Genomic DNA, 20,103 nt, shown 5'->3' with positions numbered 1-20,103 from the left:
GTTCACGAAAGATAAGCGAGTTACGTTGTATGGCGACTCCATTATTAAAGGTGTGCTAGAGGATAGAATGCACAAGGCATGTTTTCCAGGTGGTAAAATAAGTAGAGTGATTGAGGCATTGGATATGAGGCGGGAACGAGCAAAAGAGTTAATAGTATTAATTGGTACAAATGATTTGAGAGAGGACAAAGGGCATGTCAGAATGTATATCAGGAGGCTGCTTGGAAGGATAAAAGAGAATAGTGTGATAGGAAGGGTAGTCAGTGTGTTGCCTAGGTATGACTGTGGTGAAATGAGGCAGAGAGCAAGGATTATGAATGATATGTTGGCTGTAATGTGTGAGGAGATGGAAGTACAGTTTGTTAATGTGTGGAATGAGTTTGAGGGATGAAGTAAGCTGTATGGGAGCGATGGACTGCATTTGAGTGGTTATAGTGTGAGTCGCTTGCAGAGACTGCTGCTGGAAGGTAGAGAAGTGAACAGAGAGAATGAATCAGATCGAGAGGGGAGTGATGTGGAAGAGCAGGAGAGTAAGACTGGAGAGATTGAAGAAGTGGATATGAATGGGGAAGTGAGTGGTATGAGTATAGAGAATGAGAGAATGGGTGTGGAACAGGGAAACAAGGAAGCTCAGGGTGGACAGGGGTACACAGCGTGAAAAAGTCGGATGCTCCAAGAGGAGGTGAGAGCATGTGCAGGCAGGAAAGGAATGGGATGACCAGGGATCAAGAGGAAACAGTCGGAATTGAAAAGGGTTCTAAAATGAAGAAGCAGAAAGGGAAATGGCCCCAGTCTAGCATGGAGAGATCACATCGAGTGAGTGGTATCAGTGAAACTAGCTGTAGATCCAGAAATGAGCTGTTGTGTTTGTATACCAAAGCTAGAAGTATAAAAAACAAGGCAGATGAAATGGTTGCACTAATTGCGTCTGTTCACCCAAAGATTGTCGGAATAAGTGAGACATGGTTGGAAGAGGATAACATACCGACAGGAATAGAGATGGAAGGGTATGATGTATTTCGTGAGGACAAAGGGGGTAAAAAGGGAGGGGGGTGCTATTGATTATAGAGAAAGAGTTATGTAAATACAAAGTAGAGATGCAAGAGGGAAATAGTGCCAGTGGTTTTGAGGCAGTATGGTGTGAGATAGAGGTGAATGGAATCAAATACTTGGTGGGATGTTGTTATAGACCAGGTAATGTGGATGGTGGTGATAATGAAATGTACAATCAAATTAGCCAAGTAAATAAGAAAAGGGTAATCTCATTATGGGTGATTTTAAGTATGGCAATATAGACTGGAATGATGAGATAGCAACTGGAAGTAAAGAAAATGAATTCCTTGAGTTTTTGAGGGATAACTACTTCAGACAGTATGTAACAGAGGGCACACGAGGATTAAGGGTCTTGGATTTGGTCATCTCATCAGAGGATGTAATTATAAATGAGGTGTCAAATCATCCACCAATTGGTGAAAGTGACCATGAGGTGATTACCTGGGTGGTTGCCACCAGTGCAAGGACCCCTGTGAAAAAAGGGTATATGTGGAACTACAAGGGGGGTGATTATGAAGAGCTCAGGAGACAGCTTGCGGGTGTAGCATGGAATTAGGAGTTAGCTGGAAAAGAGATCAATGCAGCTTGGGAGATTTTCAAAAACTATCTAGTAGATGCAATGTCTAAATGTATTCCAAGGGTGAGAAGGTTAAATAAGGTAGGTGTGAGATGGATGAATAAAGAGAGTAAGCATGTGATACAGAGAAAAAGGGCATTGTGGAGGCAGCATAAGAGAAGTGGAAATAACCAATTTCATGAAGAGGAGGAGGGTGACTTGGTTGATCAGAGTAGCTAAAGAGAGGTATGAACAGCAGTTAGCTAATGAAGCCAAAAAGAATCCTAGGGAGTTCTTTCGATATGCAGCCAGCAAAAGAAAGAATGATTATGGAAGGATGACATTGATTGGAGAAAATGGTATAGAGACAGCTGTTGCAGAATGTGTGGTGGAGATACTTAATGAGCAGTTCATAAAGATCTTTCAATCTTGTGAATGTGACTTCATGGAGATATTGAGAGCAGTTGATGATGGGGAGGAGAGACTGACTGTAAGTGAGCAAGAGGTGTTTGGGGAGTTGAGTAAACTAGATGTAAATAAGGCTGTGGGACTTGATGATATATCACCATGTGTGCCAGGAGTTGACACCTGCCTTGACATATTTTTTTTAATACGAGCCTTGCACTTGGTCAAATTCCTAAGGAGCAGAAGGAGGGCAAGATTGTGCCACTTCATAAAGGAGGTGATCGAACTCAAGCATCAAACTGTGTGTCAGGTGTTGTGGTTAAGGTGTTGGAGAAGCTTATGAGAACCAGGATCTAGAGTTGGGTTGACAACAATGGTATTATCTTTGATGGACAGCATGGATTTGCTAAAGGGAGGTCATGTTTTAGTAATCTACTTACTTATTACCATAAAGTTACCGCCTCCTTGGACAGAGGAGAAGGATACACAGTAATATACTTAGATTTCACAAAGGCTTTTGATAGAGTACCTGATGATAAGTTGACAGTCAAACTAGAGCAGATGGGGTTGGATATTAGATTAGTGCATTAGATTGGAGACTGGCTATCTGATATGTATCAACAAATTGTGTATGGGGGCACGATAGCCAGGAAAGAGAAAGTCACTAGTGGAGTGCTCAGGGGTCTGTTTTAGGGCCATTACTGTTTAACTTGTATATTAATGATATTGGCGAAGATTTGGATAGAGATATTCAGTTGTTTGCAGATGATGCAAAGTTGGGATGAACCATAAAGAGTAGTGAAGATGTTGTGGCCTTGCAAGAAGACGTGAATAAATTGAGTGATTGGGCATGGAAATGGGGATGTGAGTTCAATGTTGCAAAATGTAAGGTTGTAAAATATCGAAAACAAAGATGGGATGCAGAATTTATGCTTGGTGAGAATATATTGTTGGAGGTAGAGGAAATAAGAGATCTGGAGGTGATAGTAGATAAGGATCTAAAACTTAGGGGCCACATTGCCAAAATTGTGAAGACAACACAAAGGCTTCTGGGAATGATGCGGAGGACACTAACGTGTAGAAGTAGGGAGATTCTTGTTCCGTTGTATTAGGCTTTGATTAGGCCACACATGGACTATTGTGCCCAGATTTGGTCACCGGGTTTTCAGAAGAATGAAGAGATGCTGGAAAGGATCCAAAGGTGGCTGACTAAGGTAATTTCTGACCTCTGGAATGTTGAATATGAGGAAAAATGGAGATATGATAGAGACCTACAAGTTGGTAAGGGGTTGTTATAAGATCAATGGTGGAGAAGTTCTACAGAGAATAGTGGGAGATCAGGGGAGAACCAGAGGTCATCCCTGGAAACTGTATAAAGAGGGTGTGAGAGGCAGGTTTTTTTCATGCAGAGTTGTGAATGATTGGAATGCCTTGCCTGAGTGTGGTGTCTGCAAGGAGTTTGAGTGTGTTTAAGACACGCTATGATAAGATGTGTGTGTGTGATAAAAGGACCTCCCAGATGAGTCTTTGACTCCATGAGGTCTTGGGGTAATAATAATAATATCAGAGGTTTTGAAGAAATTTGAAGATGCAGAGGTGCAGGCCATCATCAAGTTCTTCATGCTGCAAGAAAAGTCTGCAACTGAGATTCACTAAACTTTGTGCAAGACATTAGGGGACTGTGCCCAAGAATACCCAACAGTTGCCAGATGGATGGCCAAGTTTAAAACTTGGCATCCTGAGACAACAGATGCCTCCAGTTCAGGAAACCTTCCACTATGATCACACCTGAAAACATTGTGCAGTGCATGATATGATCCTTGATGATAGATGAATACCAACCAAAAACATTGCAAAGACTGTGGGGGATATCCGGGGAATGAGATGGGATCGTTATCCACCAACATCTGAAGTTCTCAGTGAAGTGGGTCCCCAAATGTTTGAATGCTGACCAAAAGAGAGAACATGTGCTGTCATCTCAAGGGATTTGAAGTAATTTTGAGAAATCAGGTGCAAATTTTTTGGCTCATATTGTGATTGTTGATGAAACATGGCTTCATCACTATGACCCAGTGACCAAACAACAGTCAATGGAGTGGAGACACAAAGGTTCTCCACAGCCAAAGAAGTTATGAATCCAAAAGTCAGAAGGGAAGGTTCTTGCCATTGTCTTTTGGAATATGAATGGTGTAATCCTTACCAAGTGCCACAAAAAAAAAAAAAAAAAGAAGCGAAACTGTTACAGCAGCAATTTATTCAACAGCTCTGAAGGAATTAAAGGAGGTACTGAAGAAAACATGCTGGGGTAAACTGAGTTTAGGCATGTTACTTTTGCAGGATAATGTACCTGCTCACGAAACCCAACAGACAAATACATAACTTGAGCTTTCAGTGTCTGCCTCATCCACCCTATTCAGGACCTGGCCCCATCTGACTATTTTCTATTCCTAAATTAAATAAAAATTTAGGAATAGAAAATAGTAAATTTTCTACATCATCTGTATGCAAAATTTACTACATCATCTGTAGTAAATTTTGTTCCTTGGAAGGAACAAAATTTACTACAGATGATGAAGTCATATAAGCAACTGAGGTTTGTGCAACAAGAGCAAGACTTTTCTTGCAAAGGATTGCAAATGATGCAGCAGCATTGTAACAAGTGTATAGCACTTCATGGGGATATGTAGAGTAATGTGTAAGTTACATGGTTCTACCTCAATTCCTTCATGGTGATTATCACAACTTTTCAGCACACCCTCGTATTTCTATTCCTGTCAGCATATTATCTTCCATCAACCATGTTTCACTGATCCCAATAATCTTTGGACTGGCTGAGGTTATTAATGCCATTAATTCATCTCCTTTATTACTGATACTCCTGGTATGTATATAAAGAAACATGAATGCATTGTCAATACTTCTATACCTATTATTATTCCCTCCAGACTTCATTTGGCACTATATTACACCATACATTTTCCCATTCCCCAGTGATGATTCCTACAAGAAGTTGCATCTGTTTCCATCCAACCTGACAACTCTAGATTCCCTGCAATATTCTCACTTTCCCCAAGAACAATATTCTTTGCCAGCATTTACTCATTTCTGACACACCACTAACACAGCAACTTAAATTGATACTGACATCTGTCACTGATCTCTTCTTATTTCTTACATCTTATGCAGTCACGCACTTCCCCATCTTTTACCTGCATCCTTCCTCAATCAAATACAGTCCATCTCTTGCATACTACTCTCTTCTATCCCCAAATACACTTCCAGCATCCATATAATGCAAGCTTTTCTTTTGACACATTCTCATTATCATGACATTCATTACTGACGCTCTTCTCCTCAACTCTGCATTATGGTACCTGGGTAACAATTTTACTATCTTTCCTCTTACATTCTTCTGCTGTACAACCTCAAGTATAAACCTTAAATCACTTGTTACCTAATTCACACCACCTCTCAGGTCATTTCTATTACCCACCATCACAATCGTTTCATACACAATTTCACCACATTTAAGTGACATAGTCATACTCTCTACTGTTCCTCCAGGCAAGCATTCCTCTAGACTTCTATTTTGCACCCCATGAATTACTGAAAATCCATATTTCACATCTTTCACTGCTCTGCTTATTTCTTGCACACTTGCATCCCTTACTCATTCTCTCCTCTGCCATTAGCTCTCTTTGTACTCTCACTTACTTGGCTTCATGTAAGTCTTCATTTCTAGCTCCTGCACTATCTTAAGTTTCTCTTATCCCCCCCCCCCCCCCGACTCTCCTATTTATGATCTCACACCTACTTTTTGTACACTTCACATTTATGAACTCATTTTTCATAAGTTCACCTCTCTCTGTCTCTAAGCACCCTAATCTTGCTCAACATCCACCCACCCAATTGTTACCATTCTCTAAATCTACTCCCCCCCCAGATGCAATATCCATTTCCACATGATGCTTGCCTTCCCCATCCTTGATCATACAACTTGTCTCTCTCTGCCATCATTTATTCATTTTTGACACACTGCTAACACAGCCACTTAAATCAATACTGATATTTAATGTCACCGGGCTCTTCCCATTTCCTACATTTTATGCAGTCATGCACTCACGTCTTTTACCTGCCACACTTCTGACTGCAAGGATGCAAACATGTCAGAAAATCCTGTAGTACATGTTGTAAAATGTAGTCTCTGAATGTGGGCTGAGCAATAATGTATTGGCAAAGAAGTGAGGAAAGGATTATCTAAAATGAAAAAAATGGCAAACAAGTGACAAGATATACTAAAAAAAAACTTTCAGCAACAAAAAGCTCAAAATGCAAATTATCCACAGCCAATTATGATCTTACTAGACAAAACTCCTTGCAAATTTAGAACAATTCTTCTAATTATTTATATGGAATATAATATAATAAATTTAGTTTAATCCTTTATCCCAGTGAGAGCAAACAAAGTTTGCGCCTGAAAATATCTTCAGGACTGAATATAGTGTTGTACTATCTTACCTGGGTAAGTAGTACAACACCAGGCAACTCATAGCAAAGGTGGACATCTTTCTCTAAATCCAGAGTAATTTAATAAAAAAAGGTGGCAAACCTTTTGGCAACTCCTATAGGTAAAGATGACCTGGTATCTCCAACTCTGGGACTGGCTCCCACTGAAGAGACCTCAATAAAGGTCGAAACTAGTCTGGGTAGTGGCCAATCCCTTAATGCATAACAGTATACATATCCACAAGGAGATGTGTTTTGCATTATGGGAGATACTGGGATAGGAGTGTTGGTATCTTGCTCCACCTTTGCTACGAGTTGCCTGGTGTTGTACTACTTACCCAGGTAAGATAGTACAACACTATATTCAGTCCTGAAGATATTTCCAGGCACAAACTTTGTTTGCTCTCACTGGGATAAAGGATGAAACTAAATTTATTATAGTCTAACCTAGTGAAAAATAAACTTTCAATATTTATATGGAAACTTATTTTTTCTCTGCCACTTCAGATTCAACCAAGAGCCCAAAAGAACTAGTACAAAATCAGAAAAAGGAACACTTTGAACACCTAAAGCAGGAGATGGTTTCTAAAAAAAAATTATATTGACTAAAATGCAAATAAGAAGTCCTTGAGCATTTAAAAAAAATGAGAAATTGGACAACTGGAAATAAGCTACACTTATTTTTAAAATGCTCTGAAAAATGGTTTACATTTAATGGATCTACTGAATAGAAATGACTGCCATAATGAATAGGAAAAATCTAAATGAAAAAGAATAAACATTTTTTTTTCTTCCATTTAAAGGAAAAGGTAACATAATTCCCATTTATTAAAATCAAAAATTTTAATCAAGAATCAGACCTCTGATGATTTCACTTAGAGTGTCCTGGAGAACTTTCTAAGTGCCACGTCACTGAATGGAGTAGTCCAGTTTTTATTTATTTATTTATTTTTAATAGCCCTAATTATCTAATATAATTTATAATGTTTTAGATGGAAGAAAAGTTTAACTGACAAAGTAGAAAGACAGCTAAATAAATGTATATGGAACAAGAAAAACAGAAATGAGATGAAACACCAAACCAGAAGTGTATATATAAGTTGTTCTGAGCTCTGGGTTAGAATCAACACTAAATACCATAATGTTATTACAGGTACTTTCTGTAAACAGAAAAAAAAAAAAAGATATCTATTTGAAGGGGATTCTCTTAATTAATACATCCAGGAAGGAAGGATTAACCATTATTAATTAATTTCTCTTTCAGCAGTGAATCTAATTGTTGCTTGAATGCTTATTAAATATAAGAAGGAATCTGTGCAATATGCAAAACATGACAAAGCTTCCTTTTAAGATTCTTAACCATGAAATATGGAAATTGATCAAGTAGGAAGAAAGTTGTTGAGTGGAATCTAGTCATACAATACTGTGTGTGACTATTATAATATTGGGATACCTACTGATGATATTACAGGCAAGGGGGGGGATAAAAATGAAAGGGTTAAAACAAAAGTAATATTTAATTAATAATAACATTTTAACAAGCATCAGATTTCTCATATGATATGAGAGTTTCAACTTCTCCAACACAATCAAAATGCAGTCTTTTAAATTATTATTATTATAATTATATTATTATTATTCAGGCCTCCATGGAGTCGAAAGATTCATTGCAGGAGATCCTTCCTAGGAAACACAAAGTCTATCAAGACTCATTGCAGGAGGTCCCTTCTAGGAACACGAAGTCTATCATACCACTCCTTAAACTCATTGACCGTTCTCGCTCTCACCACTCTATCAGGCAATGCATCCCATGGTTCAACTATCCCCCATGCAAAGAAACCACTCCTCACCCTCTTGCTCACAGTTTCCTTCCGTAACTTGCAGGGATGGCCTCTTGTCATTACTCCTTCCTGCTGTTCAACCAAGCAAAAGAACTCCCCAGTGTCAATCCTGTAACTACCTCTCAACAGTTTAATCTCACTCTCCAAAAATTCTCAATCATATCACCTCTCCTTCTTCTATCGATCGACCAAACTCTGCAGTCCACATTCTCTCAGCCGATCTTCATAATTAACGTTGTACAGTCCTGAAACCATCTTTGTTATCTGCTTTTGTACCCTTTCCACAGTTAATTTATCCCCTTCAAATCCTGTGGACAAAATCTGAGAATAATAGTCAAAGTGTGGTCTGATCAGGATCTTATACAACGGAATGATAACTCTTTTATCTCTGCCAGTCAGTGTTCTTCTCATTATTGCAGCAATCCTCTGTGTTACCTTCACCATCTTTGCAATATGTCACCTGATTTTCAGGTTTCTATCAATCATCAACCCCAGATCTCTTATCTCCCCTACTTCCTCCAGTATAGTGGTGTCGAGGCTAGCTGGTGAACGGTCGTGCTATCGGAGAGCTCCTGAGAGATTTGTGTTTTTTGTTGATTTATTGGTGTTTTGGATTCAATTTAATGGACTTAAGTGTTTAATTTTGGTATATTATTAGAGCTTTATTAACGTGGTTAGTGTACTAAAGTGTTTTATAACATAATCTATGTCGGAAGTCGCCGCTAGATGAATTCGTAATGAGTAGTGTTCGTGCAAGCTCCAGATAAGATAAGTATCATTTTCAGTTATCGATACAAATTACTTAATATTGTGTAGTTTTGTTTTGTTTGCCTTGCGTATTTTAGTGCGTCTATTTTTGGTGTGTTATAACGTTTAATTTGACAAAACACGTTACAGATAAATATGGCACCTGTGCGTAGGAAAATGGCGGCCAGTAATGAAGGTTCGCCATCGTTATCAAAGAACGGTAGCATAAAAGAAATGAGTCAGTGTACTAGCTGTGAAATGTACGCTTTGCGGAGTGCGGTCGGGGTGTGGTTAGATGATGATAAAGGATTGAATGTGTGTAGAAAATGTAGGGAGAATGCGGAATTGAAGTGTATTTCGGATCGTGAGTGTGATATTTTTGTCAACCTTCAAAATGAAGGAAATAGGGATGTGACAAGAAACGGCAAGGTTGTACATGAAAATTGTGAGAGTGTGAATGTAGAAAGTGTGAATGATAGTATAAATGGTTTCTCAGAGAACAAAAAAGATGAGATAGATGCATTCGCGTTGTTGAATAGTGCGATAGAAAGAGCAAAACAGCAGCTAGAGTGCATGAACAAAAGTAGACTGAATGAACCAACCAATAATAAAAGGTATTACAGGAAAAATAGACGTATGAATGTGAACATGAACAAAATGAAGGATAGAGTGCTGTACGGAGACTCGTTAGTACGAGGTGTGTTAGTAGAGGATTTGACAAAATCGTACCAACCTGGTGCGACCATAAAGGACGTAACTGCGTCTATTAGAGAGCAAAAGGAAAGGGTGAGAGAGTTAGAATGATTAGTCTTTTGCCACGGTATGACAGTGAAATGTTTAAAAGGAGGGCTATAATTGCAAATGACTTATGCGTGGGTTATGTATGACGAGTGGTGTGGAATTTGTGGATGTGTGGAGTGTGTTTGATGGGCAAAAGGATCTATATAAGATGGATGGCTTGCATTTGAATGGTTACGGTGTAAGAAGACTTGAGAAAGTGTTGCTGAATGTAGTGGATGTGCAAATTCAGGGAAACTAGATTTGTTAGGGGGGGGGGTAGAGATACAGTCCTTATGGAGGCAGTTGAATGTAAGAATGAATATAATATGCCAGAGCAAATAAGGACAACAAATCAGAGTGGGATAGTTAATATAAGGCATCAAGGTAGGGTTGGGGCTAATGGGGGTCTTAAATTCATGTACACTAATACTAGGAGTATTAGGAACAAGAAGGAAGAGTTTTGGGCCATGGTTGGCACTTCCAGACCACAGGTTATAGGTATTAGTGAAACATGGCTGACTGTAGATGATATAACTAGTGGGATTGAATGTGATGGGTATAGTGTGTTCAGGAATGACAGAGAGAATAAAATGGGGGAAGGAGTATTGTTGATGATAGCTGATGAGCTCCAGCCAAGGAGAATAGAAGTTGAATTGCAGGATAGAGAAAAGAGCACATTTGAGGCCATTTGGTGTGAGATTGTGGCTAGCAGAACTAAATATACAATTGGGTGCTGCTATAGACCAGGTGATGGAAAAGATGGTGGTGACAGTATGCACAAGCAAATAGAAGAAATGGGTGGAAGGAGGGTGATTATTATGGGAGATTTCAACTGTGGTCGCATTGATTGGAGTGAGGAGAGGACACACGGGAGGAAGGAACTGGATTTTATGCGGTTATTAAGGGATAACTATCTGCGACAGCATGTAATGGAAAATACTAGGGGTCAGAGAGTGCTTGACCTAGTAATTACATCTGAGGATTTGGCTGTAACAAATATGACCACATTGCCACCAATCGGTGAGAGTGATCATAGGGTCTTAACTTGGGAGGTGGCTAAAGGTGTAGAATTTTCAATTAAGACAGGGTACATGTGGAATTATCGGGCGGGAAAGTATGACAAGCTTAGGAGTTTGATTGGTTCAGTGCCATGGCATGTACAACTGCAAGGACTAGAAGTTGATAGTGCATGGGAAGTAGTTAAGAAGTGCTTGCATGAAGCAATGGCTGACTGTATACCTAGAGTCCGAATAATAAATCAAGTAGGGGTTAAATGGATGAATAACACCATTAAGCTTGAGTTGCAAAAAAAGAAACAACTATGGAGGGAATTTAAGGAGAAGGGTGACCGGCAGGCACACGAACGGTATAAAGCGCAGGCCAGAAGGGTGACGAGTGTGGTAAGAAAAGCAAAAAAGGATTACGAAAGAACATTGGCCAAGCAGGCTATAGAGAATCCTAAACAGTTTTTTAGATATGTAGCAAGTAAAAGGAAAAATGTACATGGCAGATTGATTTTAAAGAATGCCGATGGTAGGGAGGTAACTGAATCAGTTGAGATAGTTGAGTTACTGAGTGAGCACTTTGCAAAAGTATATCATCCAGGTGGTGACATTGCAGAAACGAATAAACCAGTAGATTATACGGGAATTGTGGTTAATGAAGTGGAGGTGAGTAGTCTATTGCATAACCTCAATGTCAATACATCTGTGGGATTAAATGGTATACCAGCTCGTGTTGTATGAGAAGCAGCTAAAGAATTGTCAGTACCCTTGACCATTTTGTTTAATTTGAGTCTCGGGTCTAGGTTAGTCCCGAGCGGGTGGAAAGAGGGGAAAATAGTTCCCCTGCATAAAGGTGGTTCCAAGACTGCTGTTGTAAATTACCGACCGATTAGCATATCAGGAATCATTGTCAAGGTCTTAGAGAAAATAGTCAAGAGGAAAATACAAGATTGGATAGAAGAAAATGGGATACTGTATCGGGGACAGCATGGTTTTGTGAAGGGTAGGTCATGCCTCAGTAACTTGCTCACGTATTATAACACAGTGACGGCTGAACTGGATAAGGGTAATGGGTTTACGGTGATTCTACTGGACCTTGCCAAGGCCTTTGACAGGATTCCACATGGAATTCTAATCAGTAAATTGCAGCATGTGGGAATGGACATAGGGTTGGTGAGATGGATAGGAGGGTGGTTGACGGAGAGATATCAGAGAGTGGTTTACTCAGGAGTAGAGTCCACAAGACGGCCTGTGACTAGTGGTGTGCCACAAGGATCTGTTCTTGGACCACTGCTGTTTAATTTGTTCATAAATGATATAGGAAATGATCTGAGAGGAACAGTTCATTTGTTTGCGGATGATACGAAGTTGGGTAGGGCAATAGTGAATGCAGATGACGTCAAAATTTTGCAGGATGATTTGGATAGATTGGAGGTCTGGGCTAAGGAGAATGGATGTCAGTTTAATGTGGCAAAATGTAAGGTTATGCATTTTGGGGTGAAAAGATTGGCGGCAGTTTACTGCATTGGTGGAACCCTGCTCCAGGAAATTGATGAGGCACGAGATTTAGGAGTGTTGGTGGATAAGGAATTGAAATTTAGGGGACACATTGCAAAAGTAACCAAAACAGCTCATCAAATCACTTGGTTGCTGAAGAATACGTTGACAAGCAGGTTATTGTTCCTCTCTATCGAGCCTTGATAAGACCCCATCTAGACTACTGTGCTCAGATTTGGTCACCTAGGTTTCTTCTTGATGGAGAGGAGGTGGAGAGGATCCAGAGGCGAGTGACCAAGATGATAGCAGGTCTGTGGAATGAACCGTATGAGAACAGGTTGAGGATTTGTGGGTTGCAAAAATTGGTTGATAGGCGGAGGAGGGGAGATATGATTGAGACATTCAAATTACTGAAGGGTTTCTATAAAATTAATTCAGAAGATATTTTTGAGAACAGGGCTGGTTGTGGGAGGACTAGGGGACATCCATGGAAACTGGGCAAAAGTGTGGTTAGTAAAGGTGTTAGAGCTGGGTTCTTTACTTTTAGAGTAGTGAATGAGTGGAATGCGCTCCCTGAGTCTGTAGTGGATGCTGTGACAGTGAATGAGTTTAAGGCGAGGTATGATAGATACTGTATGAATGTCAGATAGTTGTGATGAATATGATTTGGGGCCTCCCTCGATGAGTCTAATGACTCCCTGGAGTTGCCCGTAATAATAGTAATAGTAATAATAGCTCCTACAATAGAATATGTAGCATTCCATCAATGTGTCCCAAACCTCAAGACCTTACATTTTGCTGCATTAAACCGCTACCACCCGTCATTTGCCCATCTGTCTAGCATATTCAAATTCTCTTGCAGGGCTGCCTCATCTTCACTATTACTAATAACCAGCGGTGGTGGTGGTGTGTTGGTAAATTTTTAACAACCAGCTCGCTTTATGAAAAATTTGATTCTTCACAAAATTCTATTCTATCTTCAGATGTCCTTGTTTCTGCTTCTTCAAATTCTGTCCTTTTAATATTTAAGAAGTGTCATTCTATTTCATTTTTTCAACTAACGGCATTCCGATTTTTCGACAGCAAAACTCTAACCCTGATTAAAATTATTTTAATTATTAAAAAAAAAAAGAAAACATATAAAAAGAAAACATCAAAAACATATATTAAAGAAAATTTTGCTATATTACCTACAACTTACCTATTATCAAATGAAATCCTGAACAAAAAAAATGTAACACTAATGTTACCACTCGTAGTCGATCAAACGACCAGAGACTGTAGCTGTTGCGACGAATTTTTGTATTTATCGATAGTGCAACAATGTTGCATTTCCAAGAACTTAATGTTGCAAGTTCTTGGAAATTCACCGAAAAATAAGGCATTATTATTTATTCAAATACCCAGTTTGGGAGTTTTGATAATGTGTTTGTGTTTCAATGAATACATACATTGTTTAGTAAATAAAATCGTTTCCAAATTCCCGTACATAAATTGAGTTTGTGTTTTGTGAATTCTCCTTTATGCATTTATTTTTGATAATAATAATATATGTAAGTGTTTATTATACAATTTCAAAATATTTACGAGAAAAAGTATATACCACCATTCATCATTTATCCTTTCATAAATAATTTTAATAATGCTCATCCGACTTAAAAACATTAACTGGCTCGCTAAATTTCAAAAATTTTAACAACCGGCTCGCACGAGCCGGTCCCAACACACCACTGCTAATAACCATTCCCAGCTTTACATCATCCACAAACAACTGAATATCCCCCTGCAATCCACTGACAATGTCATTGATATAAAAGTTAAACAATATAGGTTCCAGTATTGAGTCCTGGGGAACCCCACTTGTTAACCTCTGCCTCCTTGAAACTGCCCCACCATACATAACTCTCTGATAAATTTGACTAATCTGACATCCAAACCTATATGCTGCAACTTAAATATCAGTTTATCATGTGGCACCTTGTCAAATGCCTTCGCTGAGTCCAAGAAAACGGCAGTATATACTTTTTCCTCATCTACTGCTCTTGTAACTTTATTATAAAAGGCTAGCATATTACTAAAACAAGAGCGCTCCTTAACAAATCCATGTTGACTCTCACAGATAACATTACCCCCATCTGCCCAATGCTGTACACGGTCCCTCACTAATTTCTCCATGATCTTAACTACTGATGATAATTATAATGTAAAATATATAATTATATGTTTATTCAAATTAAGTGGATATTAAATCCACCATTATTTCTTAGCCGAATAAGAAACTCAAAGATAGAAAATCTATCTAAGAGTTTCATGCTGAATATTGAAATCTATACAAGCTCTTTATCTCTATAATTATATGTATTTAAAGAAAAATCATATGTACTTACATCCCACCTATAACTGCTCCAGCCTTGGGATCTTCCAAACAGTCTGAAATAATTTTAAACCAAATTTACCAAAACAAGCTAAGTGAAAGTTAAAAAGAAAGTAAAAGTTGCTTCTGTGAATGAATAGGCATAATTTCCATAAAGTAGATGTGTAGAAACTAGAAAACTTTTTGTTTACATGTGAATATAGAAATGTGAGGTATCCTTTATGTGAAAACCTACCCCCTGAAAAGCTGGAAACTAATATTACATTATTAGTATTGTGCATGAGGTAAGGTTTATATAATCAACAATCTTTATCCCTTTAACATACGTTTTTTTTTTTTTTTTTTTTTTTTTTTTTTTTTTTTTAATAATCTGATAAAGATTTCTCTATACATGTGGATTTATAAGCAAGCTCAGGTAAGTATATACTTGGCTAATTGTGTTCATAGAATAAATGATGTGATAATTTCAGAGTGCTGCTGGAGACACAGTATCAGAGGTAAAGTTGGGCTGAGTAGATCAAAATCAGTGATGAAGTAACTAAGATTATGAGGTTAGCATGTTATACCTGCTAATGTATATATTCACTGATCAGTGTGCTTGCTTTGTGTGATGATAATGATAATAATTATTATTGTAAACATTTATAATAATAATTATAAATGTCTGACCTCCATTGAGTCAGAGATTCATTGTGGGAGGTAGAGGTACATGCTATGACACAAAAAGCTCATTCAACTGTGCCTTAAGCTGATTCAAAGTGTCTGCATTCACAATAGACTCTGGCAGTACATTCCACTCACCCACCACTTCCCATGCAAAGAACATTCTCCTCACTCCTTTGCTCACACAGTTTCAGGGGATGGTCTCTTATTCTACCCTTTCTCCTATTCTATGAAAAATTTCTTCCATGTTAAACTGGTAACAATTGCTGACTAATTTATGTCCTAAATCATACCCCCCCCCAACTCCTCCTCCTATTCATGCCTTTCCAAATTATATTCTTTCAATCTGTCTTCATACACTACATTACAAAGACCACTGACCACCTTTATGACTCTTCTTTGGACCCTTTCTAACATATCCCTGTCACTATGAAAAGCAGCAACCAAATTGTGCACAATAATCCATATGAGGCCTGATCAAGGCCTTCTAGAATGGAATCATATCCTCTTTATTTCTGCATGCAAACATTTGCACCATTGCCATTATCTGATGTGATGGCTTCACAACTTCTGCAATGTGTCACCTGAATTCAGGTCCTTGTCCATTACAACCACCACTCCTAAATCTCTCATCTCCTCTACTGCCTTCAAAGTTTCCCTTTGAAGTGTATACTTTGCATATTTATATATTAATGATTTGGGATGGATTCAACTGGTGATATGCAACTGTTTGCAGATGATGCAAAATTGGGAAGAACAATGCAGAGTCAAGCAGATGTTGTTGCCTTACAGGAGGACGTGAATAGATTGTATGAATGGGCAGGCAAGTGAAACAATCAGTTCAGTGTTGCTTACCAAGATTCAAAACCTTACACTCTGCAACACTGAACTAGATGGCAGTTCCACTTACCTGCCGATTCATACAATCTAGTCATGTCCTCCTGTAAAGCCATAACATCTGCTTGACTCTGCATTGTTCTCCTCAATGTTGCAGCATTTGCAAACAGTTGCACATCACCAGTTGAATCCATCTCAATATCATTAATATACAAACTGAATAACAATAGCCCCAGTACAAACCCCTGTAGCACATTACTAGTGACTTTACAGTTTTGGAATACAAAACCAACTAACTCACATTCTAGACAGGATTCAAACCTAAGTCTCTCCAACAGTAGGTCAAATTTCACAATTTTGGTCTGCTACAGATGTAGAAATGAAGATGCACTGCTAAGATAAGATAAAGGAGAGCTAAGAAGAAGAAAAAGAAGAATGATGATCATGGATGGCATGAGAGAAAAGTTATGTAGGAAACACTGGCTTGAATCAGTGTAGAATATAAATTTGATATGCAGGAGATGTTAGAGAAGGACTACATCTGGGTTGTGAGCAGCACTACAAAACATATTGCTGAAAGGAGGAGATTAGGTACAAGCAGCAAAACAAGAGAAAAGTGAATGATAGTGATGTGGGAGGTGAGGCCACAAGAATGACCTTAAAGGAGCAACAATGATGGGATTCCTTCAGGATGAGAGGACAAGAAAAACTGGGAAGAAATATGAACTATGAGTTAAGCTGTTATGATTGTACACAAAGCCCTGAGCATGAGGTACAAAGGATTTTATAGCATTAATTAAATGTTAGTCTATAAATGATTGGTGTTAATGAGTTGACCAGATAATAATACTGACGCAACTCAGTACATTATCCAAAATGTAAACAATAGAAAGATGGAATCAGAAAAGGGGGGTAAGGTGAGTATTTCTGAGAATCACAAGAAAAACTGTTCGCAATGAGAGAGAGAGAGAAAGAGGGGTGGGGTGTGATCCTGATAGTACCTTGTAACAATATTGATAGAAAATATTGATACAAGTGACTGTGAAATATTTAGACAGAAAGGACTGGTGGTCAACATCAAACAGGCAATTACTATTATTATTATCTGTTATTATTATTATTACCAACAGTAGATCTCCATGGAGTCATTTAAAGACTCATTGCAACCCCCCCCCCCCCCACTGTCACAAACAAAGTTCACCAAAATCATGTCTTAAACTCATTCAATGTTTTTGCACTCACCACACTCAAGCAATATATTTGGCTCACCTATTCTTGTACAAAGAACCTACTCCTCATTTCCTCACTCACACCTTCCACTGACTGCCTCTTGTACTATTCCAGTTTTCCTCTACTCTATGAAAAATCTCTTCTATTATTAGTCTGGTAACAACCTCTCACCAACTTATATGTCTTAATAATATCCTCTCTCCTTTCAAACCTGTCTTCATTTCTTACATTTCAGAGGTCCAACACTGAATTAATGAATTTTCTTTAGACTCTAAGATATTGTCATCCAATTGAAAACTGGATGTTCAGCTCTGTATGGTGACCTGATGAAGGTCTCTTGAATCATTTAATCTCATTTGCAAAAGTTGCAGATGATGCAAAGTAATAGTAATATGCAAGTGAAAAACAATGATTCTTAAATCCCAGATCACATGATCACAATTAATTACTTTCTGCTTTCAGGATACAGCACCCTATACATAATGTGCTGATATCTATTGACATCAATTACTTATCCATCACTGAATCTAGTACTGAATCTTTGTTCCAATTTAGTTACCAATTGTCATGTGGTAATCTATTAAAGGTGTTTGCAAAGTCTAAGTATACCATTGTATATACATCTCCTTGTCCCTGTATACTACTGAATACATTTATCACTTTGTTGTAGTATATTAGTAAATTGGTAAAACATGATCTTCCTTTAAAAAAAACCCATGCTGATTATCATATAAAACAGGCTTATTATTAATTGAATTCTATATCTTCTAACACTTACCACAATAACAGATTGGCCTACATTTTGCAGACTCAGCTTATCGACATTCATACCTTTTGAAAGTGGAATTTACCCTTTTTCCATTCCTTTCAGACTTGCCCTGTTTCAAGACTAGTTAAACAGGTATTTCAAGTCTTTAATTCCATGGAACATTTCCTCAAGACATACACTGTTAAGGTTTCACATCTTAATGCCTTATTGACATTAGGTTTACTTCATTCCACATATACTTCCTGCTTTGATTACCAACCTACCATTTTCATCCATGAATGTCATTTTACCATAATCATTCTTTATTCTACTTGTTACATGTTGAAAGAAATCTCTAGGACTTTTCATGGCCTGATATGCTAATTTCTGCTCACACTGCACTTTTGCTGTCCTTATTAACCAAGTCACATTCCTGGCCTGCTCTTTGTACTCTTCATGTAACTAATTATTAGCAGTATTAAAGTTATGTGCTGATCTCCATAGTGCATTCTTTATCCAGATGCTTAGTCTCTTCATGTATCAATTTTACAACTACCTTATTCAGATTTTTGATGTTTGAAATATACTCTCACACTGCTGCTGATAAGTAGTCATTAATACTCAGGCATCACATCTCCTTTTCTTGCTTTACTTCTCATCCCATGCTATAGCTCCATTTTTATTCCCATCAGAATATAATTCTCATCCAACCATGTTTCATTTATTCTAACAATTTTTGAGAAGATATACTCAATCAGGAAAACAATTTCATCTCCCTTATTTCTGATGTGCTTTTGGCATTTGTAAATAAACACTGTAATTCATATTTAGGTCATAACCAGTCCTACCCATGCCATCTCTCAGCTGTGATTTTTCTGCACCTGCCTATGAATGTTCACCTTTATTACCACTTACAAATCTCCTCAGATGCAAATATTCCTTCCCTTATATCCCATTCCTCTGGTGACCATCTCCAGACATGCATTCACTACTTCTTCCAACATCTATTCTCCTTATGGCACATAAGTAAAATAGTCCACACTGATCCACCCACACTCCAATTTCCTTGTCCACCTTGTATTCCTGTTCTCTCCATTCAGAAGCTCTTTAGTCTCACCACTTTCATTTTCCCGATCTTTCACATTACCTTTTACTTTCTCTGATCTCTTGTTTGCTTCACTCATTATTCTTCCATCTCACACCATCTCTTCAGTTGACTTATGGCTAATTCATTTAAATGCAGTCCATCACTTTTGCACAATTCTATCGTTTCCTAAAATAATCTTTTTTATCCCCCCCCCTTCCTCCTGGAAAACAGACTCTGTGCATCCTCCAATTCACCATACCTTTGACAATGGAATCTTTGTACATCACTAATATTCATTAGTGGCCTCATTTTCTCTATTATCTTTCATCTATTCTTTTGTAACCTTTCATTCATATCCACTAAATGTCTAATCTTATGGTGCAACTATATAATTTCATTCCTTATCCTAATAAACTTGTTCTTAAATCTGGCATTCCTTTCACTCTACAGTCACTTGCATTCTTTTTGAATCTAATTCAATTATGTTCATTTTTGTTATGTCAGTCTCTAACTACTAAAGACTAACCATGAAGACAAGAAAAATACTTGTGTTAACATCTCATAAAGTTAAAATAATGGGTGAAAGAAATCTTTTAGTTGTGACATAAGTAGTTAGATAGGTACAAGTTTCATGGATAAAAACAACAGATATAAAACAATAGAGTAGAAGACAATGACAGGCATAGGAAATGGGTTGACCAAGTTGTGGTATGAAGATTTGCAAAAGAGAGAGGTCACTGATGCTTGTATTGTTTTAGCCATGTATACCAATGGA

The 20,103-nt window shown here is 38.0% G+C and overlaps 1 protein-coding gene across 3 annotated transcripts in view; it reads right to left on the bottom strand.

Annotated features, from left to right (window-relative positions):
• The window catches only part of Piezo (piezo type mechanosensitive ion channel component), a 1,325,935-nt gene that overhangs the window by 231,070 nt on the left and 1,074,762 nt on the right, over positions 1–20,103 (bottom strand). For all 3 annotated transcript variants that reach the window (XM_090398322.1, XM_090398324.1, XM_090398323.1), the window contains one exon: positions 14,777–14,819. In XM_090398322.1, coding sequence (XP_090254448.1) covers positions 14,777–14,819 — 43 coding nt within the window. The remainder of the gene's footprint in view (positions 1–14,776; positions 14,820–20,103) is intronic.

Source organism: Typopeltis vanoorti, chromosome 9, assembly GCF_054136105.1.
Source record: "Typopeltis vanoorti isolate ZY-2024b chromosome 9, IOZ_Tvanoo_1.0, whole genome shotgun sequence".
Taxonomy (NCBI): Eukaryota; Metazoa; Arthropoda; class Arachnida; order Uropygi; family Thelyphonidae; genus Typopeltis; species Typopeltis vanoorti.
The sequence above is the reverse complement of the archived record's forward strand: the minus strand, read 5'-3'. Positions and strand labels throughout refer to the sequence as shown.